At 45.0% G+C, this 27,320-nt stretch overlaps 1 protein-coding gene across 2 annotated transcripts in view; it reads left to right on the forward strand.

Annotated features, from left to right (window-relative positions):
* The window catches only part of LOC111872389 (KAT8 regulatory NSL complex subunit 1), a 74,739-nt gene that overhangs the window by 37,744 nt on the left and 9,675 nt on the right, over positions 1 to 27,320 (forward strand). For both annotated transcript variants that reach the window (XM_023866234.2, XM_023866235.2), the window contains exons 3-7: positions 21,991 to 22,113; positions 22,963 to 23,438; positions 23,952 to 24,167; positions 25,242 to 25,349; positions 26,098 to 26,269. In XM_023866234.2, the coding sequence (XP_023722002.1) occupies positions 21,991 to 22,113; positions 22,963 to 23,438; positions 23,952 to 24,167; positions 25,242 to 25,349; positions 26,098 to 26,269 (1,095 nt within the window). The remainder of the gene's footprint in view (positions 1 to 21,990; positions 22,114 to 22,962; positions 23,439 to 23,951; positions 24,168 to 25,241; positions 25,350 to 26,097; positions 26,270 to 27,320) is intronic.

Here is a 27,320-nt window from a genome sequence, read left to right on the forward strand (position 1 = left end):
TTCTTAGCCAGGAACTCGCGAACTGTGAACGCATCATGCGCAGGTGCACTGTCATGGTGGGGAATCCACTTGTCAGGCCAGAGTGTAAACGCAAGTTGGAACATGTCCAGACGTGGTTGGATACATGAGTTTGCCTGAATCAAAACCCCAGCGTTAAGTTCATTCCACATCTCTGCTGTTCAGAATACACCAAGTGCATACGCCATATCGGGAGGGGGCGGGGTGAATATGCTTCGCGTAAAAATTACAAATCTGGATTGTATATACCACATTTGTGTTCTGTGTTATCGCCAGTGAAGCTTGTACAGTACACAAGTTTTTGAGACTTGAATTTGATTTTATGTTCTTGCAGCTCCGAATATGAGGACTGTAGTCTTGTGGGTTGTAATATGTAGTTCGGAGAGAGTTCGACGTTTGGGAGGAACATTTTGCTCTCCATCCTCAGGGTTTGAGAGCAAGCTTAGCTAAGCTTGCTGCCGAAATTTGTTAACTCGTGGAATTCTAAAAAATATACGGCAAACAAAAAGTGTAAATGAAAGTGGAAATAATTTCGTGCCTGGCATGCGCTGCGTCTAATGATTAGTGGCTGTGTTTAGTTAGACTTCGATAACTCGTGAGGCTCAAGCCTTTAATTATGGAGATAAGAATTTGTTTTTTAATTATCTGAATAGAGTGGCAAATTTCAAGTACTTTGGAATGATAGTAACAAATCAGAATTGAGTTCACGAAGAAATAAAGAGCAGATTCACTTAGGGGAATTCTTTGCTTCCATTCGGTTCAGAATTGCTTGGCAACTTGCCTGCTGTTTACGAACGTAAGGATGAAAATGCGGTCTCACGTGAAGGGAAGAGGACGTTGAGGACAAGGTGCCTAGGAGAACATTTGGACATAGGAAACAAACAAGAGGACAATTCACATAATTATATAATCACGACCTTCATAATTTGTACTCATCAAACATTAGAAAAAAGGTTAAGCGCTCCTTGTAACAGGCCATGAAGGTCCATAGGGTTGTGAGACGTTGAGGCTTCTGCATTATCTCGACAATCGGATCATAGATGGCGGTAAAGTTGACAGCCTTACGCACCGGCCACCCTTTACCCCCAGGAAGATTCCTGGTACTCATTTCTGTCAGGCTGAGTCGACCCCAGGGCCATAGTGCGGCTGGAAGGATTACGTCAGTTAAAAATCCACCTCATCGAGATTCAAACCCGCGACTTTCCGGCTTGTAGCATAGTGCCTCAACCAACTTACTCGTCAAACATTAAGATGATCAAATGAAGGCGGAGGAGATGAATGAGGCATGTATCACTAGTGGGGAGATATAAAAACTCACAGCAGTAGGAAATCGAAGGCGTTCACGGGAGGATAATATTAAAGTGAATCTTAAAAGACAAGGTTGGCTCAGAATAGAGACCAGTGTATGGCAGTTGTGAACACTGTAATTAGCCTTCTAGTTTCGTAAAATGTTCGGAATTTCTTGACTAGCTGGTCAGCTGTTAGCTTCTCAGAAAGGGCTCTGCTTAGTTCGAGTCTTAGCGCTTACCGCGTTTCCGTATACTTCTGTGTTGAACGGAATTTTCAGCACGGTATGACGCTTTGTTTCCTACGATTCGCGGAATACGGGCATCTGATGACATGCCATAGAAAGTGTGAAGTAACATTTCAAGCCTGAGTTGATGGTTTATTAGAAATCGCAGACTTTGCGGTATCTGGGCGCAACCGTAACAGTATTATCTCAACGCAGCTATCCCCTTTAACGTTTTGGAATGTCTTGAGATCTCTGTTAAGTTTTGGAAACACATTTTCTTCGTTGAACTGGCTGTGAGACTTGGAATTTTAACATGATCTTGTTAGCATTTCCTCTGAATCGCACAATTCTACGTCTTCGCCGATTGTACTGCCCACAAGGTTATGATGACAAAGAAAGCACAGTTTTAAAAATTAATTTTGGTATTATCATTGGGGAAACGACTTTTTTTTTTTGAGCCATAGCTTTTCTTAGAAAAGATTTGCAGTCCGGTTTTCACTTCTCTGAGTTCCGAAATAATATTTTTTTATACAGAGAAAGATCGTCAGCCTGACGTCCAACCCCCAACATTGAGGACCAGGTCTCTGTATTTGTGTCCCCCCAGTGACAGGGTGTTCCAGTTGTACCCCCAGGCACCCGGTTCCCTTTTCGTCGCCTTCTACGACTTGCAGGTGGAGGTATTGTAACCCGCCTCCACACGTACGTAATTTTGATAGGCTGATTCCTAACGCGGACACAAAAATTGTAAATCTTGTCAGGAGATTTTATTTTGTATAGAATTTTTAGCCAAAACAGCGCCCCCCCCTCCCTTTTTCGAGTTTGTTGTAGCTGTACTTGGCGTTCCACGTGTCTTTGTGGCCTGATGCGTACATACGTGCGAGGAGAACTTCACCGTTGCATTTCTTCTGTCTTACTTTCATTGTTATCAGTTATAATGTGAGAACATAATGTTTCATAGTGAACATAAATTCGTTCTCATTGAAATAGCGTCATTATTTCAAAGTGTCTAATACATTCATATGGTCTAGTGGTCAGAGTTCCTGGCTACAGACCCAGAGGTCCCGGGTTCGATTCCCGGCGCTACCAGATTTTCTGAGAAGTAGTGGGTCTGGAACGGGGTCCGCTCAGCCTCGTAAGGATAATCTAGGAGCTATTTCAAGGAAATAGCGACTCCGGTCTATAAAATCGAAATTAGCTACCATGGGGATTCGTTGCCCTGACCACGCGACACCCTCTATCCGCTAAAGTTGGCGCTAACTTCGCCGACAAACGGCGGTCGCTCGGTCGGTATAGTTCGCTTGCGGACTACAGGCCACGGAGTTTTTTTTTTTTTTGTAGTACGTTCATAGTACATGCAAGAAGGCTGCCGATAAACTGCGCGCCAGTAATTCTGCAGTTTTATCGTCATGCCCGATTTAGTAAAACAGCTTATTTTGCGCGCGTGATCGAAATATTGTGAAAATTTGTTGCGTTTCCTTGCCTCACAGCTGTATTTCCTGGCATTTCGTTTTGACTTACACCTTGTGAGCGTAAAATTCAGCCAGTTCTTGAAGGTTGAACAGTTTTGGAATTTTTTAAAATTTCAGCCCTTATGTGAGAAAACGCGACGTAGGAAGAAATTGAGTATGTTTCGGAAACTGCATAAATTTTACATGTCACAGTATTTAATGTGTGTCATTTCGAGATTTTATTTTTTTGCTATCAAGCCCGCAACAAGTGACGGCCACATAAACATAGACGATGACGTCACATTTGCGTTCATGTGAGACGCCTTCTTCAGTTCTACCGCTTCCACTCGCACCAGCTAGACGTCCAGTTCAGTGTTACTAGCGTCTTGCTTCACCAGCTGCGTGACGTAGTAATTTGCATATAGTGGTGCTGCAGTTGTAGCTCCTCCTAACCGTTATCCCTGCTTTAATAAGGGCCTCGTGCTGGTCTGTGTGTTATCCCAGTCCCCCCCCGTTACTGCGTAGTGTCGGTTTCAGAAACAATCCGGTTAGGAGCTCATCTGCCCGTTACAGGGATGCGGGAAATTGATTTTCATTTAGTGCGACTTTCGTCAACGAGGGATATTCATAATTTATACTCGTCGCCACGTATACTTTTTATTGTAATTATTAAGTCAAGGAGAGAGAGAGATGGGTAGGATAGAATCCAGACAGGATTTTGGTGGGAACGCCGGATGGAGAAAGACTACTAGGAAGACCTGCACGTGGCGGGAGGATAATAAAATAGATCGTAGAGAATTAAGATAGAATTGTGTGGACTCGATTAATCTGGCTAAGGATAGGGACCAGAAGCCGGGATAGCGCAGTCGGTGTAGCGACTGGCTACGGGCTGGGCGACCGAGGGGTCGGAGTTCCGAGTCCCGGTGGGGGCAAGAATTTTCTCTTCTTCATGTCGTCCAGACTGGCTCTGAGGTCCACCCAACTTCCTGTCCAGTGAGTAAAGGGGGCTCTTTCCCCTGGGGTAAAGTGGCAGGGGCGTGAAGCTGACCACTCACTTCCAACTAGTGCCAAGGTCAAGGAAATGTGGATCAATACATCCACTCCCCCATACTCCTTCATGACGTAGTGCTTAATTAGTTAAGCACAAGGACAACTTTACCTTACCTTAAGGATAGGGACCAGTGGCGGTGTGAACACGGTAATGAATCTTCGGGTTCAATAAAATATTGGGAAATTCTTGAGTAGCTGAACGACTGTTACCCCCTTGGAGTTAGTTGCTGTGTTGACCCTAAATTTTTTCCCGGATAACTGTTTACCTTTGTTTTGCACAGCAGATTATCAGTTTTCCATAAAATGTACGAAAATGGTTGCCTTTTCTTAGTACGTTGTATGCGCTAGTCACAAACATGACTTTCACAAAGCTGTAACACGTACAGGCGGTTTTTTGTTATCAGTATTTCAGTGCAAGGCATGGAAGTGCATGTCACTTAATACAGATCTTGAAATCATTACGTTATTTAAGTAAGCGTGATTTTTTATTCACTAACAGAACATGTTATAGTAGCGGCTACGGGCTCCACGGCCGGGGTTCGAATCCCACAGCCTCCTATCCGATGGGTACCGGATGATTTTACCCCGAGGATGAAGCAGTCGGGGCGTGAAGCTTGCAATTCACTTCCATCTATTGTCGTGGTCGTGATTTGACCACCATACGTCTTCATTGCGTGATGCTTTAATGAATTAAGCACGGGGACAATTTTACCGTAATGAAACATTTTCTTATATTATTCTAGTTTAAACGTAAGAGAACAGTAAAAGTGAAGCCTTATTTTGGCTGAAAATTAAATCCACAGAACTATAAGGTGATGGAGAATTTTTGTGTCCAGATTTGAACCCTACATTTTCTTTTGTATTACGGCGACCTTGATTGGCCTGTGGTACTGTAACTACTCACACGTACGACATTGCGTAGGTTTCCAGTAGTGCGACCTTTTTGGTGGATGCAAGACGTAATTGCCTCTCAGAACGTTAAAACTGTATTAATTATTTTTCATACGTAACTGATTGCAAGCAACAGAGTTCAGAATGTAAGACTGGCTCATTGGGTGAAGAAATTCTTCATGCTTCACGAAACCAGAATGTGGGTTCCCCACTGGATCTCTTGCTGAACCAGATGTCTGTTTCGTAAATTGCTGTTTGTCCTCGCCAGCGTAGTCATTTTTGGTTTCGGGCCCCGCAGGACCCATGGCCCGTATTCTTCTGTTTCACAAGGCAGTTCGAGTAATCTGCCTCTCTGAACCACACGCCTTATCCCATTTCAGATCCATCTAAATAGCATCTTCGCATCGGCTCGTAGGTCTTCAGAGTGATCTCTTCATGTTTTCTGACAAAAACCTCAATGTACCCCATGCGTACTATTGTGCCTCACACACCCATCGATTTGATCACTCACTCACGGGGCTGAGCCTTTCTTGAGAAGCCACCAACTCTGCAGCCACTCAATAATTTTATGGAACTCGAAGGTTCATTGTCGTGTTCATGAGATTCCTCCACTGGCCCCTATCCTGTGCCAGATCATTCCAATCCATACCATCCCATCCTGTCTCTCTAAGATCCATTTTAATATTGTCCACCCACCTACGCCTTGGTCTTCCCAGTGGTCTCTTTCCTTCTGGCTTTCTCACCAATATCATATACGCATTCCTCGTCTCCCCCATTCGTGTTACATGCCCTGTCCACCTCATCCTCCCAGTACAAGTTATGAAGCTCCTCATTATGTAGTTTTCTCCAATCTCCTGTCACTTTATCTCTCTTCGGTCCAAGTATTCTCCTCAACGCCCTGTTCTCAAACACCCTCAGTCTGTGTTCCTCCCTTAAAGTCACGGACTTGATAACATTCATGTGTGATTAAACTGAAGTATTTGGAATGTGCCAGTTATTTGAATCGCTTTGTATCGAAGAGAATATGAAAATGGCGCAGTTAACAGTAAATCCATTAGTAACTGTACACAGTGTGTATAGGAATGAAAATTTGGAAGAAGCAGATTTGGCTTGAAGGCAACGGATTCTGGATGGCATATCTGTGTAGTTGTGTGAGTGCTCGGTTCATAGACGTAGAGCCTGTGGCCTGGAGGCGGAATGAATTACACATCGCTTTAGTTCCACACACTTGTCACGATAATGCCCTAATTAATTAAATGTGAAAGTGAAATTATATTGTCACGTGTAGAGTGACTGTGGACGTAGTTTCGATTGGTGACTGCATTTGTGGTACGCTTTAACACAACTCGTGACTGCACTTCACAGATCACACCAACATTAGTTTTCTCAGTCACAGTCTTCACTGCTCTGCTTGCTAACGTCTTCCATTATCACATCCTCGCAGGCTGGCGTCCATCTCACACCAACCAGTCTCAGGACTGTCCCGTAATCAAAGTGATATTGCGACTGACAGTTTCGGTGTTGAGCCCCATCTGGGGCTCATTACCAGATACTCATTAGTGTTTGACAGTTACAGTCTTGTTTTTGTGGGCGCCCTCTCTGACGAGAGGACGGGTATGTCTTTTGTATATGCTGCTGGTCCTTGCCAGCGCATTCTTTATCGGGTCAACGCCCCTTGTGACTCGCAACCATATTTTACTGTCTCAGATTTGAGTCTTCCCTTTTCGTCGCCTCCTACAACTCGCAGGGTCGCGTTCCTGTCCCGTAGCCGCGGCACAGGGAGCACCGCTTCCAACAGTTACTTCATTGTTGCGTGTTACACAGCCGTTACCCAGCAGTGGCTGTTTCTCGGGCTCCACGGTTGTTGCTTTGAGCAGATATGCTACGATATTTTACTTTTACGCAAATCATACTGTCACGAAGAGTGCGACCGTGTGGGTTGTATCAACTCGTAGTTCGGACAGAGCCCGGCGCGGCGGAGGAACACAACGCCTGCATCTTCAGAGTGGGAGAGTAAGCCTAGCAAGAAATCAGCAGGGCTCTCACAACCCAGAAGTCATCGCTGAGAACTTTTAAATCCAACAGAAGACGATTTTATGGCCACTTGTGGCTCCATCACTTTTGTCGCCACGGGGTTCGATTCGCCAAGGTGGCCAGGATTTTTCTCCTCGCCCTTGCATCCAGACCGAATTGGGAACCCAGCCAGCCCCCGAGGTCGTGGGTACGGGATGGGGGGGGGGGGTATTTCTTTCGAGGTAAAGCGGCCGGGTCGTGAAGCTCACCACTTGCCTCTGTCAAGTTAATTAGCCCTTCATGCTAAGAACAGTAACGCCACCTCCTGTTGTCTGGATGCTTTGTATGTGTGAGAGAGAGAGAGGTCATTAAAGGAATCTGTCCTGCCCTGCCTCAACATTAAAAACTGACTATTCGTGGCTTTTCTGCAATTACACACTATGGAAAGTATGCTAACAGAAGAAGGTTTCAAAATAAAATCCAGCATGTAACTGGTTAATTACACATTATGCTGTGATGGCGTATGGGGGAGTGGGTGAATCGCGCCACGTATTCTTAACCTCGGCATTAGGTGGAAGTGAGTGGTGAGGTTCACGCCCTGGCCGCTTTACCACCAGGGAAGAGTTCCCGTAAATTGCATAGGGTGCTGCTGGGTGGCTCCGCAAGAGCCGCTGTCTCAGGAATCGAACCCCAGTTTGTCAGCTGGCCATCCTCTAGTCTGTCACTACAGTAAGCAGTACGCTATGAAGACGTATTGGGGAGTGGATGTATGGATCCGCGTATTCTTGGTGTGGCCACTAGTTTGAGGTGAGTGTTCAGCTTCACACCCCGGACGCTTTACTTTAGGGGGAAGAGTCCCCAATACCCATTGGATAGGAGGCTGGGTCGACCTCAGAACCGGTCTGGACGGACCCCACGGTCTTCCAGTCCGTACCCATTTGCTATCCCGGCTCACAGTCACCACAGACCGGCGCTTAATTAAGCACAGACAAATTTACTTTTATCTTAGTCCACTTCAGTATGTACGCTGTGTTGGAGAAAGTAATATTGAATATGCAAGGGGCGTAACCTTTCTCCATCCCCAGAGCGCTATAAAGTGTGACGCATGCCATGCTAGTTCGTGCGTCAGGTGGGACGGAGCGTGGCTCCTTTCGCAGAGGTGCTTCTGTTCTTCTCTGGTTTATAGACCGTGCAGTGTAGGATCGATACCCCAACCTCCCGCACTTCCAGCGGCCGACCGGCCCAGCCCAGCCCGACCTGCCACGTCGCGACGCTACGCCCTTCCCCGCACTGCAACGTGCACGATGCGAATACATACGTCTTTCCGTCGTTTTGCGTGTAATAGTTGGTCACTTCGTTTGTGATCTGATGAGGGTTGAATTCTTCTTCGTTGTTGAAACGAGTAGGACATGAGCCGAGTTTAATGCTGCTTCGTTGTTGAAACGAGTAGGACATGAGCCTTGTTTAATGCTGCTTCGTTGTTGAAACGAGTAGGACATGAGCCTTGTTTAATGCTGCTTCGTTGTTGAAACGTGTAGGACATGAGCCTAGTTTAATGCTGCTTCGTTGTTGAAACGAGTAAAACACGAGCCTTGTTTAACGCTGCTTCGTTGTTGAAACGAGTAGGACATGAGCTTAGTTTAATGCTGCTTCGTTGTTGAAACGAGTAGGACATGAGCCTTGTTTAACGCTGCTTCGTTGTTGAAACGAGTAGGACATGAATCTTCCAGGGAATCAGAAGTTCCCCACGCATATGTTTACGTCACAGTGTTATTCGAAGATTTATTTCACGCTTTGTGCTTTGCCGGTTACGTTACCAAGCTGCGTGGTTATGTGGAGAAAGTTCCAGCTCGTGTCCTGAAACAGAAATAACAGAATTTATCAAGAGCCCTGAACGGTATTTTTGTTATGGAGCGTTTTCCGGGAAATGGTAGAATCTCGCGTACAGGAGGAGGATGCACATCGAGAGCAGAGGAAAGAGGTTATGCCGTACCAAAAACATCGGTATTATACGTCGTGGCTGTTAAACTGATGGTCAGTTATGACTTATGAGTATTCGTTTGTTATTTAATAGAAAACAAAATGTCACAGTAGTTTGGAGTTCCGTGCACGACAAAGGTTTCTGTTACAGCATACTTCGAAACGGATTATAATTTATGCTCTGTTACAAGGTTCAGGCTACGGGCTTGGACGGCCGGGATTCGATTCCCGCCAAGGGCAAGAGAATTTTCTCGTCTTCGCAGTACCTGGACGTGCTCTGGGAACCAACCCAGCCTCCTACCCTGTGGATACCGAGACCCCTCTCTGGAGGTAAAGCGTTAGGGGCGTGAAGCTGACCACTCACCTCTATCTAGTGCCCAGGCCAAGAATGATGGAACTGTCGCCCCCCCCCAAGTACATCTTCATGTCGTTATGCTTAATTTAGTACAGGGACGGCTTAAATTTTACGATATTAATTTGAGTACAGAGAATTGTCCAGTGTAGATAGCCTAATGGTAAAGTTGTCCCTGTGCGTAACTGATTAAGCATTACGCCATGAAGGCGTGTGTAGGAGTGGACGTATAGAGTCATATCTTGTTGGGCTCGGCATTAGTCTAGAGAGGAGTGGTCAGAATCACTCCCCAGCCACTTTAATCGCGGGGAAACAGTCCCCGGTATCCATTGAATAGAGGGCTGGATAGACCCCAGAGCCGGCCTGGACGACGTGAAGAAGAGGAAATTCTTGACCCTACCGGTACTGGGAACTCCGACCCCTCGGTCGTCCAACCCGTAGCCAGTCGCTATACCGACTGCGCTGTCCCGGCTCCCGTATGTAGCCCATGACAGACATGAAATGGTTATTTTCAAAACGTAAGCATCAAGTCTGGGAAGTCATTCCCATTACCTGTGGGTGGGGTATACACAGAGAGCCCAGTTAGCGGCTCTTCGTTACTGCATTGTTGGCACCTACCCATGTTAGCGTTGCGGTGATTCGCCCCGCGCGCTTTCCTTCCGTGTGTTACGGCGGCCCGCCGCGTCTCCTGCGTGCCGCGTTGGTGCGCAAGGAGCAGACACGTTTGAGCTGGGGACAGCGCATCGCATCCGCTTAGGGTGGTATCGCACTAGGATGCCAACGGGAGGCCATGGCGCAGCTGCCAGCGTCTCGGCCAAACTGTATTAATTTAGTAGTCATATATCTGTCTGGCACCGCTGCCAACAAAGATGCGAAGTGCTAATGCTGCTGGCATCGCTGCCACGAGGGTAAAGGCCAAATCAACATCACACGTCAGTCTGAGGCCAGTCCATTGACGCCATCTGGCGGCTGGACGCCATTGCATCCTTGTGCGATTCCGCCCTTATGGTCTGCGGTTAATTTAACGACGCTGCCAGTGTCTCAGACGATGTAGCGTTATTAGTAAGGCATAAAAGTTAGTAACGATGTTGATATAATTACTGACGTTTCGGAGGCTGGACTATGCCCCCTCGTTAAGGTAATATGCATACTCAATTGGATGCTATCGGTGGAGCTAGTGTCTATATCCCGAACTGGATATAGCGTCGAGTGGTAGGGTGACAGTGATTGGTGAATTTAAAAGGATTTGGAAGGAAGCTGTCATATCCTATATCGCGTCACTTGATACAGGGACCTAGGCAAACAAACGATAAATCTCATACCCAGTGTCTCGGCCGGGATTCGAACTGGGCATGTATCGAATACAAGTCAGGGCCGTTCGGATTATCTTTCTCGGTGGCTCACCTCTTCCGTGGTCCGTGTTCTTTTTAATCGGATCACCATTATTGATGAGTCTAGGAAAACCTCTTGGGGGGGGGGCTGTGGAGCAGTGGCACCCAAAGTGGGCTCCGCTGAGAGTCTCCAAGGGGGTCGTCGGAAACGTTCTGTAATGAACCCTTTTTTTTTTCAGAATTTTTGAATAAATGACATGTCCTTAAGAAAATATTAACCTTCTTTAATTATGCGGTAGATTGGGTTTTGAATACGGTTAGTAAAATTACAGGACCGCCTCTGTGGTCTACTCAGAAGTCCGGGTTCGATTTCCGGCGCTACCAGATTTTTCTGAGAAGTAGTGGGTCTCTGTGGTCTAGTGGTCAGAGTTTTTGGCTACAGATTCAAAGGTTCGGGTTCGATTTCCGGCGCTACCAGAGTTTCTGAGAAATAAGTGGGTCTGGAACGGGGTTCACTCAGCCTCATGAGGATAATTGAGGAGCTGTTACAAGGAAATAGCGGCTCCGGTCTAGAAAACCGAAATTAACGGCGGTGGGGATTCGTTGCGCTGACCACATGACACCCTCAACCCCCTAAAGTTGGGACTAACTTCGCCGACAAGCTCGTCAGTTATCCTCACGAGGCTGAGTGAACCCCGTTCCAGACCCAGTGCTTCTCAGAAAATCTGGTTGTGCCTGGGATCGAAGCCGGAACCTCAGGATCTTAAGCCAGCAACTGTGACCACAAGACCACAGAGGCGGTCTCGCTGACCGCAGTGTCGTATTAAAATGTATTAAGAGCTGTTTTTCCATACCAAAGGAAGCGTGTGAGTTTCGGAATACGCTTTTGGCTTGTGTCGTGTTGGACTTACGTAACGAGAATGCTATGCTTTAGATTGCAGCCCTTCGTAAGAAGACAGTCTCTCCGCCTCGAATCGACTTTTTTTCTTATTTCGTACGAGAGCAGGGGGGGGGGGGCACGCGGTAGCGTAGTTGGTGTGCTACAAGCCGGAGGGTCACCCGAAGAGCTCATTGGGTCTTTTAATCTAATCCTTCCAGCCGCACTATGGCCCTGCAGTTGATTCAGCCTCTAACAGAAATGAGTACCGGGAATCTTCCTGGTGGTTAAAGGGAGGCCGGCGCGTAAGGCTGACCTCACCGCCATCTGTGAGCCGATTGTCTAGAAAATGTGGGAGCCTCGACGTCTCACAACTGTATGGGCCTCCATGGCCTGTTACAGGGATAGCTTTAACTTTAACGAGAGCACTGATTGTATGTTTGTAATGGTTATGCGGGGTTGTATTGACTTGCCGGCATTTCTGATTGAAAACATTGGACGTATCGTTGCAGACGCGCAATCCCTTCCGTAAAGAAACAGAAGAGCATTATATTGGGTACATCATATGCAGTGGGAGTACAGTGTAGAGTCTCCGTGCTACCCCCTACCCCGCCCCGCTCCAGATATAAAATTTCGTGGAAATCCCCGATTTAACGGTTCTCATATTTTGTGCGAACAGACGTACGAACAGATGGAGTTCCAGCTTTGCCGTAGCTATTCCTTTCGTTATCGAAGTGAGCAGAGCGTTACGAATGCGTACAGGAGAGTGAGAGAGCATTGAACCGCTGTAACCCCGCGTGCTAACTCCACAGTAAACGATTTTCTTCTGTGTACTAATCCTCTGTGCCTGTTTGAGACCTGCCTATTCTCAGCGCAGTCCGGAGTGGATTCAGTCTGCTGCAGGAACTGAGATAAAAACTGTAGAATGAGAATTGGCCATAGCAGGGCCTTACTTAGAGCGCGCAGTCTCGTGGGGATAATTGAGAAGCTATTCCAAGGAAATAGCGGCTCCATGAACTGCCGTGGGGATTCGTTACGCTGATCACGCGACACCCTCTGTCCGCTAAAGTTGGCACTAACTTCGCCGACAAGCGGCGGGCGCTCGATCGGTATAGTTCGCTTGCGGATCAAACCACGGAGTTTATTTTTACTTAGAGCGCGTCACCGCTCCTTCCCTCAGCATCAACCACTGCCATACTTCTCACGCTTAAACCGGAGGCCAACTGAGAGAACACGATTTGTACCTTCCCGTTGTATCTCTTTTGGCATATTTGACAACGTAGAAGATCGTTTTATAATACCGAAATATCATATATGTTAGACAGTTTATGCCATTATAATTTCTGTCGAGTGCAAAGTATAAAGGTAAAGTTGGCCGTGTGCTTAATTGATTAAGCACGTCATTTATACGTGTGGGGGAGTGAAGGTATTGCTTCGTCGTTCTTGACCTCGGCACTAGATTGAGGCAAATACAGTAGTTAACGCTGCGGCCACTTTATCCCCCCGGAAAGAGCCCCAGGTACCCATCGGATAGGACGCTAAGTGGGCCTCAGAGGCGGTTCGGACGCAGTGAATAGATCTCTTGTCCCTACCTGGAATCGAACCCCGGTCTTCCAGACCGTGTCCCGTCGCTGTAACGGCTGAGTTATCCTGGCTTCCCATAGAGCGTGAAAGCTGAAACGTGAACAGTACGTGCTGTGGTTGTGAGACGAGACTCAGAGTCGAACGGGATTGCCTGCCTAGAGGTAACACTGTAATTGGAGAAAAATAAATGCGTTGGTACCTGTTTGGAATCGAACTCCAATTCCTCGGTCGTTATACAAAGTAAGCCATCAAACCTCACTCTTGATATTGGCAGGAGTGTTGAAAATAATGGATCTTGCATATTTATGTTAAGAATAGGTGTCTTGCTCTACTTGCCATTTTCAGAATTACAGTAGAATTTGCCTATAATACGTCAAAACCTTAGTCTGCTTTGCCATATAAGCAATTTACGTAGACGGATGCGTTCCCCAGCTACAGCGGAAACTAAACTGACGCTGATTTGTTTAGACAGAGCACGTGACAATTCTTGCCACTGCGCACCCAGGCCGACCCTCGCTATGCGAACGAAAGCGAAAGAACACGATTGTTCGATCTTACCCGAGTGGATACTGCAAGGACCGCTAGCATTCGGCCAAGTTCGGACTTATTACCACTTCGTGAATGTTCCTTTTGCACCCGTGCATGATTATTAATTAATCTATTTTTTTTTACTTTCACATCTGAATGATAACAGTGAATTCATTTTTTTATCCGCTTCGCAACCAAACAGTCGGCCCATTGCTTCCCAGGGATTGTTCTTTGAACGTAATTTATGAAGTTAATTTGTCGGATCCCATGAACATTCTCTTTTTTCTTTATTCTGAAACTGAAATTATTTCTTTGTAGTTCGACCAATTCGTTGTAGAATGTGAATGTTAGTGAGTACTCACATACTGATGTAGCTGAGCCCTTCTGGAGGAGCCGCCAATTCTGCAGCTACTCAAGAATTTCCCAGCATTTTATGGAACCCGAAGGTTCATTACCGTGTTCACAAAAGCCCTCCACCGGTACCTATCCTGAGCCAGATCAATCTAGTCAATACCATCCCATCCGGTCTCTCTAATACCATTTTTAATAGTGTCCACCCACCTACGCCTTGGTCATCCCAGAGGTCTCTTTCCTTTTGGCTTTCCCACCAATCTCCTATATGCATTCCTCGTCTCAGCCGTCAGTGAGTACAAAGCAGAATTATATGGGATGCCTGAACGAGAAAAATGCATGCAAATGAACGGCAAACGTGTATAATGATTTGTTGGCCACACTGAGCACGAAGTTCCTTGCATGTATTATTGCTCTGCCAGGGAAACGGAACGAATTTGAGTGGTTGTCGGCCTTAACCCTCGTACGTTTATGTGCCTGTTACTTGCTTTGTGTACGCTACGAGCTGGATGACCGGAGTTCGGTTGCTGGGAGGTACAAGAGATTCTTCTGTACTCCACAGCTTCCAGACCTGCTCTAGTGCCCACCCAGCCTCCTGGATACCGGGGTTAAAGCGGCAGGGTCGTGAAGCTGATCACTTGTCTCCATCTATTGCCTAGGTCAAGAGTGAATGGAGCTGTACCTCCACTTCCCCATATGCCTTCATGGCATAGTGCTTAATTAAGTGTAGGTTTGTCTTCGCTTGTTTATTCAGTCGTTATACCTATGGGCTAGATTGTAGAGGACTCGGGAATCGATCATCGGCAGGAGTGAGAGGTTTCCTTCCGTCTCAACAGCGTCCAGACCGCCTCTGGAGCCCACCGAGCCTCCTATCCAGTAGGTACCGAGGATAAGACGGCCAGCGTGAAGCTGGTGACTCACCCACATATGGTGCCGAGGTTAAGAAAATGTGGATAAGTACCTCCATTTCCGCATATGTTTTCTTGCCATGGTACGTAATTAAGCACTGGGACCTTTTCGTTCAACTCCACACGACAAATACAGTAACGTCTTATCGGAGAGCATCGGTCAGCGTAGTAGCAAACCCAGCAGTCAAGAGAGAGGTTCCAGCCTTTCTCGCTATCCCTGTAACAGGCCGTGGAGGCCCATGGGGTTGTGAGACGTCGAGGCAACCGGCTCACAGATGGAAGTGACGTCAGCCTTACGCGCCGGCCTGCCGCCCTTTACCCCCCACGAAGATTCCTGGAACTCTTTTCTGTTAGAAACTGAGTCGATCCCAGGCCCATAGTGCGGCTGGGAGGATTAGGTCAATTGAGAAATCCAGTGACCTCATCGGTATTCGATCCCGCAACCTTCCAGCTTGTAGCATAGTGCCTCAACCAACTACGCTACCGCGTCCCCCTCTCTCACGTGAGGCTGTTACGTATGTACTCCAGTGTGAAGTGCACATTTTCCAGATATATTGCTCACAGTTTTGCATGCATAACCGTATTGACCTTGATGCACATTTATTGCCGGTGCAAATCTTGTAGCGGGACAGTTGGAATGTAATCGACTGCGTATCTCAGTAAGTGCTCTTAATCTCAGTAATTCAAATCTGGTACACTGTAAGCCGTCTCTGAAATGGGCTGGCCTCTTTTCCGTCAATAATCTTTGTTGAGCTGTCCCTTCTCGTGTAATACTGCGTATTGAATCACGTAACTTTCAGTTTTAATGCGCGTTAATTAACCCAGGAAGGTGAAGAAAATTGCATAATGAGGAAGTTCGTAACTTGTACTCCTCGTCAGATATTAGAATTATATCAAGGACGATCACAATCAGGACATGCAGCACGCATGATAGTGAAACGTGCTTACAGGATTTTGGTAGAAGAACCTTAAGGAATGAAACAGGTAGAAAGGCATGTACGTAGATGGGAGAATGCCATTAAATGTATCTTAGAGAAATAGGATGTGGTTTTGGACTGGATTCAACTGGCTTAGGATAGATACCGGTGATGGACTGTTGTGAGACGGCATTGAATCTTCGGGTTCCACGAAATGTTGTAAATTTCTTGAGGGGCTAAGCAGCTTGTGGCTTCTGAAGGACTGACCTCCGTGGAGTTAGTTAACTCTGTAGAGCACATTGGACGCAATATGTACCATTTCGTTAATACGAAGAAACTCCGAATTTTGCCCGCAGTGTAGTTGTGTGTTTCGTATGATTCTCGCAGTATGAAGAGCTAATATTTCTCCGAACATAATGATGACGCAGTATTTTTTTATGAGGTGGGAATTGAAACTTTTTTAAATTTTATTCAGATGAACTACTGGCTTCCGAGGATTAAGTTATTGGCCCCACCTTCAGTAGCGCATAGAATGACGTGAAGTGACGTGAATGACGTGAACGCCAGAAGTCAGTTCCGTAACGTGGCGTATTGAATTGTATTTTTTTTACAATACAGGTCACACATTCTGGATTCGGATATATATATAGTGATTCATTATATTTTCACATGTCGAAAACTTTCAAATACGAGGCTGAGATGTGTTATCTGAGGCAGTAACTCATGTGACGTACACGGGAAGTGTCCTGTTATAATAATCTCGACTTGGACACCGCCTGTGCTGATGGACGTTTCTCGGTCGCTCCAGAAAAAGACCGGATTTATACCTCATTGAGGCCACAACGCTCTTTCCAGTTCATTATTCACTAATGGCCTTACCATTCGACGATACATCATACGTACAAGAATGTGTATATGTTAATGCTTTAGTGTAGAAATATTCGTACAAGCCCTGTCATTCTCGCTTTTATAAAGAGTAAGGTTTATAAAAGGTAAAGCTATTCCTTTAAGAGGCCGGGGAGGCGCATACGGTTGGGAGACGTCGAGGCTCCCACATTTTCTAGACAGTCTGCTCACAGTTGGCTGTGAGGCTCTCAGACACACGCGCCAAGCCATCCCTGTAACAGGACGTGGAGGCCCATAGGGTTGTGAGACGTCGAGGTTCCACATTTTCTAGACAGTCGGTTCACAGATAGCGGTGAGGTCAGCCTTACTCGCATGTCGCGCTCTGCCCCTAGGAAGATCTCAAGAATATTCCTGGTACTCATTTCTGTTAAAGGCTGAGTCGACCCAGGACCACAGTGCGGCTGGAAGGATTAGTTCGGTTGAAAAGTCCAGAGTTTGACAGATATTAACTGATGTTCGAATTAGATCGTTCGAGAGCTTCGACCGAAATCCGATTAGTGGTTTCGGAGATGAATGTGTGCAGATACGTCCCAGCTATGCTTGCATTGTATGCGCAGACCAAACTTTTCGATTGGCATTCAGATGAGCGGCAGATGTAAGTGTCGTTACGGTTTACACTACGATGGAATTGCGCGTAAATCGCTGCAAGCTTATCTCAAAGCATTGGATTTTGTCCTTGGACTTCCTACGTGAAGTTCACATTTTAACTAAGTAACATGAAGAGTTATATCTTTTGGGATATAGCGCCGTGTAAGTTCGTTGAAGATCGACCGACGTTTCGGAGGAACATATCACCTCGATGTTTTCCTTCTGGTTCCTTTGTTTGGTTTATTCGGCTCCCTAAGATGGAGGCGACATGTTCCTTCGAAACGTCGGTTGACTTTCAATGGACTACATGGCGCTATATCCCAGGATATAGCCCGGTAGATGACAGCTTTCTAATGAACCTGCTTCCCCCATCTCTTTCTCCGAAACATCGGCAAATAGCTACCATCCTTCACGTCATCAGATCCCATTAGATGGGTTTCAGTTGTGAACGTACAGTTTCACGTTTGATTCTGAAATGTAAAGGGAAAATTTTCCCCTGAACTTAATTGATTAATCACTACGCCATGAAAACGTAGAGGGGAGTGGAGATATAGCTCCACCACTCTTGACCTCGGCATTATGTCTAGGTGAATGGTCACCTTCACTCTCGGGGAAGAGCCACCGGTACTCATTGGATAGAAGGCTGGATGGGCCTTAGAGCTGAGCTGGACTCTGTATAGAAAATAATCTCTTGCCCCTGCTGGGAATCCAACCCCAGTCGTCGAGCCCACAGCTCGTGTCAATACCGACTGGAATATTCCGGCGCCTGCTCCATTGGGTTTAGGTTCACTTAACGAAGTGCGTAAATTACTTGTTATGTATCGTTGAGTGAATGATGAAATGGAAAGGAGGTGACCATTTTAAGGTAAATGTCCCAACATTTTCGTGAACAGCGAAGGAAAACTCGAAAGAAAAATGAGTGGCTACTTTCTTCTCCTAGTTTCGAACTCGGGACGTTTCAGCTGCGAGTCAGAAGTGATAATGAGCTAGACCAAGCCGTCCATTATCATCTATACTGGTGACTGACAATTGTTATATCAACAAATCAAACGAAAATTTGAAAGATAAAATTAGGGTTTATGTCGCATGTAATTTTGATGCTTTTACTTTGAAGATGGAGGCTAGAGATTCCTCTGAAGCGTTTGTGCATACCAGTCAGACTACAGGCAGTATTTTCCAGAGGCCATTGATCTTAATGCTGACTGTTATGAAGACTTCACTCTCACCACATTTAATGATCATGACGTGACTCAGTCATCAGAGTCTCGTTTGTGTAAACAGTGTGCAGGGCATGAAGTGGGAAGTATACTGCGTCCAGCGCTTATGCCAAGTATGAAATTTTGTTTGCTCGATCAGGTTGATGGGTTTAAACCTGTCCTCATAAACGGTAAAACGGTAAAGTAGTCCCTGCGCTTAACTAGTGAAGCACTACGCCATGAAGGCGTAAGGGGGAGTGGATGTATAGATCCACATTTTCTTGACCTTGGCACTAGTTGGAGGTGAGTGGTCAGCTTCACGCCCCTGCCACGAAAGTCCCTGTACGCATTGTATAGGAGGTTGAATAGACCCCAGATCCAGTGTGGACGACTTGGAGGATAGAAAATTCTTGCACCCACCAGGACTCGAACTCCGACCCCTTGGTTGTTCAACCCGTAGCCAGTCACTATACCGACCGAGCTAACCTGGCTCCAAACCTTATTCTCATGCTTTGTTTAGTTAATTAGAGGTAATCAACACTTTGTAGTCTTGTAGGTGGTTATCAACATTTCAGAGGGTCAAACTGGGATGCAGATTGGTTATATGGGAAGGGTAGCCAGTGGAAATGGGAATGGGTGAGACACTTGTACTGGCGGCACGTATATACACAGAGATTATTTTTGGTCATTAAGGGTACTTGATCATCCCAAATCTCTTTTTGCTTATGCTGTCTTCTGTGATGGAAATACACCAAAGTATTATTTTTGGCGGGTACTAGGTATTGGTTCAGGGTGTGAAGCTGACCACTGACCTCCATCTGGTGCCGAGGTGAAGAATGGTGGAACTATACCTCCACCGCCTCATACATCTTCATGTTCCGGCGCTTAATTAATTAACAACTTTATTAGGCATTCTTTATGCTGAGTAAGCAAAAAGGTAGTTGTGGTATGAAGTATGTGACTCATTGGTGCAGAGAGTAGGGGTTATGGTACATTTTTGTATTAGCAACTCATATTCAGTAATTGTGTGTCACTTTACTTAGTTGTCGTCATCACACTGCTTCAGTATCAAAATGAGATTCTGTTTTGCTTGCTCACGTAGTCAGAAAGGACGGTGGTAATATTATTAAAGGCGATTTTGTTTAAATCTGGCCACATTCCATTCATTTCCTCTCTGCAAGATTGATTTTGGTATTGTCCCTGCATCTCCACTTTGTCTGCAAAGCAGCCTCCTTCATCGAGTTGGATTTGAAGGTTCCACAGCAGTAGCTGAAGATTTGCTGCCTACTTCTGGTTTCATGCTTTGCTTATTCTTTAACCTCGAAGATGGAGACTGTATGTTCCTCCTAAGTGTTAGGCTTGTTCTGAACTACATGGTGTTAAACCAAGAACATACTCTTTGGTCAGGGAGATAGTTCCATCATATTCTTTATTCTGATACTGAAGTTATTTCTTTGTAGTTCGACCAATTCGTTGTAGAATGTGAATGTTAGTGAGTACTCACATACTGATGGAGCTGAGCCCTTCTGGAGGAGCCGCCAACTCTGCAGCTACTCAAGAATTTCCCACCATTTTGTGGAACCCGAAGGTTCATTACTTTGTTGACAAGAGCCCTCCACTGGTCCCTATCCTGTGCCAGATTATCCAATCCATACCATACCATCCCATCCTATCTCTCTAAGATCCATTTTAATATTGCCCACCCACCTAAGCCTTGGTCTTCCCTGTGGTCTCTTTCCTTCTGGCTTTCCCACCAATATCCCATACGCATTCCTCGTCTCTCCCATTCGTGCTACATGACCTGCCCACCTCATCCCATCTTATTTCTCCCATCATAATCTACTGGTATTGGCTTGGTTGGACAACTGTGGTCACGTCAAGTACTGTTGGTTGATACTGGGTCCAGTCTGCATTCTTGATCTTGTTAGGACCCTGCAAAAGGCTCCTGACGGTAATGGTAGAATCGGTACCGTGCTGATGGTGGTCAAACTTATATATCAGTCAGTTCAAACCATGCAGAGGTGAAGGTTAATATTCTATGCATAGCTAAACCTGGACATTGAGAAAGTACCGTAACCTATACTGGGACCATGTTCCACACCATTCAGAGGAATACATTGCCTGTGAGAAATAGATTCACTGAAGATCCGACGAAGTTTGTCTTTAAAAACGTATGTTCTTTTCTGGGGATACCACGTTTGGGGTGCTAGTCCCCTCCCTTATGATCAATGAAATCAAATGAAATGCTCCATTACATAAGTACTCGGTTGTCCTGTGTAATAGTCATACTCACTGCAGGGCCATGCTTGACTTTCACATGGCCCTCAAAATGACATTGTAGTTCCTTTGTCTAGCCAGCAAGGGGAGCTATCAGTTAGCGTAGTCACCTGGTTCTCGCATGGTGTAGCGTTTATCTGTCATTTTCCAAAACAGTGATCAGCAGTGTAATGTGTTTTTCATTGCATTCCATTTGTTGGTTTTCTTGTATTTTTTAGTTAAAAATCTGTAGCTCTGGCTTGATGTAGGGCAGTCATTCTGATCTCCCTGCATCTTGCATTCTGCTGGTCATTTTATCAGAAAAATGTGGCCCCACCATAGTTAAACCAAAGCTTTCCTTTTTCCGTTAAATATTTTTTTGAAGAAAGCAGTTTTCTGGGATTTGGCACCGTGTATATGTGGTGTTAACCGATGTTTCGGAGGAACGTCGTTTAACGCCACATATACACGGTGCCAAATCCCAGAAGACTGCTTTCTTCATAGTCACCACCATGAAAGCCTCAAATCTTACAAATATTTTTTTTACAGTTTTTTACATTTTGGTGATATACGAGTATTAATTGGTGACTGAGGAACATTAAGATCGTAACAGTTTTTGGCATTTCATTGCTGTAGTTATGTAAAAATAATATAGGCTTAGCCCTGCTAGCAGAAATATGATTATAGCCCAACATCAGTGATGGCTTGTGCATGCATTGCAAGGAAGTTTTTTTTGCACTGAATTAGTTTATTATTTTTAAGACCTCACATTCACCTAGTGCAGGAATGTCCAACTTCAAACAGGTTGTGATCAACTTTTTAGTGTCAAAACTGCCAGTGATTACCACCCCTTCCTATCGTTATGCCTCGCTTTAAGCGAAAATATTGGTAAAAATAACATGACACATGATGTTTGTTGTAAAAGCAACATACATTGAAAGTACAGACTTACCTTGTTCGTTAAGAACGGAAAAGTAGGAATGACTAATACGTGTTTTCCCTTCAAAACCTGAATATAATCATATTATATTACAAGTTAATTTACATGCTTTTCACGTATAATTTCCTTATAGGCCTGTGAGATCGACCAAAAGTCGTCCCGCAATCGACTCGTTGGACATGCCTGACCTAGTGGATCATTGTGTGATTGATATTAGTGGGATGAACCTCATTTGGTTGAGAAACGTTGATCTAGGGCACATGGAGTCAGTTATTGGCCTCCATTTTGTTTCTAATGACTACCACTTTCATGTAGTAAGAAGGAATTATCGTTTTATTTCTAGAGCAAAACGGGCTGCGTGGAAGTGGGCGCAAGACAGAGCAGGTGTTGCAAGTCGATGGACGTGGCTCCAGGCTCAGATTTCTGATCTTGAATACCGGATTCGTCAGCATAATGAGATCCATAGGTATGTCGCATTTTGCTGTTGCATGTCATTTATCCTGGAAGTGTGCACCCCTGTCTTCCAAATTCATGATATGTGTCACACCAGTTGAAAATGCACAGTTCAAAGTGGAATGACAGCCCTTATGTCGTGATGTTTTAATAGCTAGAGCCACGGTACACTGCCAGTGCACAGCTTTGGTAGTGGAGGTGGAAGCTTCTCAGTGTGTGACCTCCTTCATTGGTTCATATGTGTGTTTAAAAAAATATTTGGACCCTTTATTTGTCCTCACAATTCATATTGAATGTGGGAAACATGAATAGCAGTCAGAGTTTTAGGAAAGAAAGGGGAAGTGAAATATTACATACCTGGAAATGGCCAGCTGTCTACATTGTGTATGTTTACATTACAAACTTCATAATATTAAACTCGCAATGTGTGGATATAAGGAGAATACCATTCTTTCTGATACAGGTAGCTTCATTCTGGCTACATAAACAGGTTTTATCAGATTGTGTTAGCTGGAAATACAAGTTGAAGACACCAGTTAAAAGGGAGGTTTTATTATTGCCATCCGGTGACTGATGAGTGTTGTGTTCTTCCAATCTTTCATCCTTTACATGTTTCAGTCAGAGCAAGAGCACAATATTTATCAGTCACACTGGACAGCATTAATAATCTCTTATACTATTATTAGTGTGACGGACCAGGATGAACCAAGTAAAATTTATCGAAGAGGTTTTGTTGATATGTTGCACTGCATACCTGATCTGTAGGTACTGTACTGAGATGTCAGCTTTATGGAGGATTATAGTTTATCAATGGGTTTTGTGACAGTATACTTAGGTGATGTGGTATTCAACTACTTTACAGACAAATCCGTGCTGCCAAGGGTCCTTTGACACTGGGTGAACAGCAGGTGTCTAGTACGTCCACTTCGTTATCACCTGGCACTCCTCGTAACAACCACATGGTGGTGAATGGTTTCCATGGCTTGCTCCCTGGTGGTGGGGCACCGGGTAAACCCACATCAGTGACGGATGAAGTTGTGAATGGAAATCTCCCAAGTGGTTGTGGGCCAGTGATGAATTGTGCCCGAGTAAGGCCGTTAGTGAAGAGTACGTTCCGGAAGCGAAAGCTTCTACAAACCTCAGGCTTGCATTTGGTATCAAAGAAAGCTGCAAGATCCTCTACAGTGAGATGTGGGTGTCAGCCTCCGCTCCCCACGTGTGCACTGTGTACAGGTCGGAGAGACGCCATGGTGCCGCAGCAGCCCGATCTTCTCACCGTACCTGAAAGAATAGCACTGCTCAGCCCCACGTTTCACCCAGTGCTTTCATTTCCAGATGGTGAGTATTGTGGACATTAATAATAGTCTGGGCATGAGAATTCTATGTCAGGTGCAGCTAGGCAGCCTTGAAGCACCAAGTAGTACAGTATACGCCTGATTATTTCCTGCATATTTTTCAGTTTCAAGGCTTATCTGTTCCACTGTAGGCGAATTCATGATCAGTTTCTGAATTCGCTTAGTGGGGCGTGGAGTCCAGCTGGGTCCACTTGGCACATTGGCCACTGGTTGGCCTATTGTACCTGCCCAGGTGATTATAATGTTGGAAAATTTGGTGGAATGAAGATTGGCAGGGGAAACTGAAGTACTTGGAGAAAACCTGCCCCAGCACCACTTTGTCCATCACAAATCTCACTTGACCACACCCGTGCTTGAACCCAGGCCATCACAGTGGGAAGCCAGTGACTAACCACTTGAGCTATGGCGCAGCCTGGTTTCTGAAATACATTCATAATTGTGTCTGTGCTCAATTTTTCTCTCTGCTGTATTAAAAATATTGATTTTTTCCTTGCAGAGGTTTGTGAGAGCCTTCATTACGATGCTATCATGAGAACCCCAGAGTGGCAACAGAAGGCATTACGCATCAGCCTGAAGTCACTGAAAGCATCAGGATTATCTAAAATTGACAAGGATACAGGGTTAGAGAGAAGAGCAAAGAAGCAACATTTGGAGCATAGGAAAAAGTATGCCAGCCGGCTTAAGAAGACTGTTGCCAACACTTTGACAGCAAGTGAGTGATATGGGAAATTGTAATTTACCTATTTTGAAGGATTTTGGTGATACTAGTTTTCTGGACTTTGTCCTTTATCCAGTGTTCTAAAATAGAACAGAATATTTTAAAAAGGTAACGTAAAGGTATCCCTGTAACAGGCCATGGAGGCCCATAGGGTTGTGAGACACGAGGCTCCCACATTTTCTAGACAACCGGCTCACAGATGGCGGTGAGGTTATCAGACTTATGCGCTGGCCACCCTTTACCCCCAGGAATATTCCTGGTACTCATTTCTGTTAGAGCCTGAGTTGACCAGAACAGAAGTTTTTGGAAGCTGTAAGTGCTTCCATCCTTAGGTGAGGAGAGTATATACACAGTTTTGAGTTCATCACGTTCAGTGATTAGATCAGCTTTTTATGATGGACCCAAGTGAATAGGTGTCCCTCAACTGAGGACAGGAAGAGTACTGGACAATGAAGAAAGTCCAGAAAACCAGTAATTCTGAGCGTTAGGCACCGTCAGAACCGTTTAGAATCTGACTGGAGTTATGTTAAGAGAATGCCACACTCAGCCAGCTCGACTCAGTTCATGTATCATTATGTATGGTATTGCAGAGCCCATAGATGTTCCAAGTGTTGTAAACCTGGACATTCCTCACCAGATACACATGTGAGGCATTCTGTGTGAAATGAACACACAGCAGTCCACTCCCCCTTCAGATTTTGATGAGATTTTGTGATCTCCTGGACCTTACAGAAGTGGATGAAAATGTTGAATGGTTCTGTGCTGGGTAGTGTCTTTGTAGTATGAAATCAAGGGTTCAAACGAAATGACAGTTTTGATGTGACATTGTTAAATATCCTGTAACTCGCCCTAATTTAGCTAGAGTGCTTATTGTCAGCTGTGGAGTAATGAAATGCACTTTCCAGTGATATCAACGTGGCCGAAGTTTAACGTAGGTCTGGGCCCGTAAACAGATTGATCAGAATCTCAGATATACATATCTGCTTGGAAGTGTTGATGGGCGTCTAGATATTTATTTTCCTGATGTTTGTGACACTGTCTGAGTTGCGTGCTCTGTTCTTTTGCAAGAAATCAAGAGGAAGCTGACAAAAGGAAGGAAGCCCAAAGGTCACAATCCCAGTAGCAATTCATTACAAAGACTGAAGAAGAAGAGACAGGCAGTGAAAGCTCTGATGGGTGAGTAGAGGAGTTGTATATGTGTGCTGGTTTGTCAGTTTTTACATTCTTGGTATTTATACAACAAACAAACTAAACAAACAAGCCGAACGAGTGACCGCCGCTTGTCCAGCGAAATTAGTGCCAACTTTAGCGAATAGAGGGTGTTGCGTGTTCAGCGGAACAAATCCCCATGGCTGTTAATCTCGGTTTTCTAGACCAGAGGTATTTATACAACAGCCTATTTTATTCATTCTTTTGCGAGAATCATTGTACAGTTTATGGGAATTTTTATGTCTGTATCCGTCTACCTGCTTGCTGGCCCCTAATTTTATGTCGAGTCTTCATTGTTGATGTTTCCATTTCCATGCCCATTTCTGTTCTTGCGCTAACAGCAGTTTGGAGGTACATCCTAATGTGCTGAATTTCAAATGAAGTGAATCCTAAAGAGTTCTGATGATGGTTTATGTACTCAGAATTACTGGGTTTTCAGACTTTGTCCATCATCTGGTATTCTGGTTTCTAGAATAATGGACGATGGACAGAGCCCAAAAACCCAGTAATTCTGGGTATTCAAATGAAAAGGTCTGTGTTGTCTGGTATCTTACGTTCGTAAGATAGATGAGAACTTTCTTTGTGAAGAAGTGTTGAACAAAACATATTCCATCATTTACTGTGGTGGCATTGAAGTTCAGAAACAGAATATTGAATTTATTTCGTATTCTGTGTCAACTCAACAGATGTCTGAATTTAGATATTGTAATTACAGGTACCTTCCTGCCAGCAATTGGCGACGACGAAGAGGAACAGCTAGGGGTTGAGACTATGCTTCCTTCTAGTAGCAGTAAGAATGCATCCCCCATCCCCTCCCCATGCCCCATAGTTATGGCTCTGGGACCGGAAAGATTGTCATCTGGAAAAGAGCGTGGAGACCTGATGAGGTATGTAATGTAGAATCAGTTTCTTGCAATGCCCCATTTTAATGTAAACAAGATAAATCTATCCCTATAACAGGCTGTGCAGGCCCATACTGTTGTGAGACTCGCACATTTTCTAGACATTCGGCTCACAGATGGCAGTGAGGTTGTCAGCCTTACGCACCGCCCGCACTTTACCCCCAGGAAGATTCAGGGTACTCATTATTGTTAGAGGCTGTGTTGACCCCATGGCCATAGTGTGGCTGGAAGGATTAAGTCAGTTGAAAAATCCAGTGACCTCGCCGGGAATCGAGCCCACGACCTCCAATTTGTAGCATAGTGCCTCAACCAACTAAGCTCTTGTGTGATCATAACAAAACGTGTAATAAATGATGGGAACCACAGACTGTCTTTGCATCATTTTTATTCTCTTGTGCTTTGTTCTCTTTCAGTAACAAAAGTATGAATGTAGGATATCTGATTTTCAGTTGTAAAATTAACTCTTTGACTGGCGCGGGCATGTTTTAACGCCCGGACGATGCCAGCCGTTCCCTGGCGTTGGCGTGTTTTAACGCTTTGACAATCTCTTCCCTTCTTTGTTCTCTTGGCACTCATCAACCAAAGACATGTATATGATAGTTTTTGTGCATGTTTGTAAAGAACCCTTGTAAACTTTTTGGGGGTCTATATTACTGTCAGAACCCTCTGAGAAGGAAAAGGTCAGAAAATATTTCACATTCATTCAGTTTCACCATGGCTTCTTGCAGCAAGTGTCTTCGTGTTCCTACAGACCAGCTGGAAAATGTTGTGAACGAGATTTGTTCTGATGATGATAGTTTCGATGAAATAATGATTCCTGAATTGGATGAAGTTGATAGTGACAATAATACAGTGATAGACAATGATCCACAAGACAGTAATCATGAACATTTACCTACCATGAGTGCACTGCCTGACACGCCCATCTCATGAACGTACGGAGACATTGTACCCCCAATATTTCCATTTGCTAATAGTTTCGGGATCAAAATTGATATAACACATAAAATGCATCCCTTTTCATGGATTAAAATTT

The sequence above is a fragment of the Cryptotermes secundus genome, unplaced genomic scaffold (assembly GCF_002891405.2).
Source record: "Cryptotermes secundus unplaced genomic scaffold, Csec_1.0 scaffold247, whole genome shotgun sequence".
NCBI lineage: Eukaryota > Metazoa > Arthropoda > Insecta > Blattodea > Kalotermitidae > Cryptotermes > Cryptotermes secundus.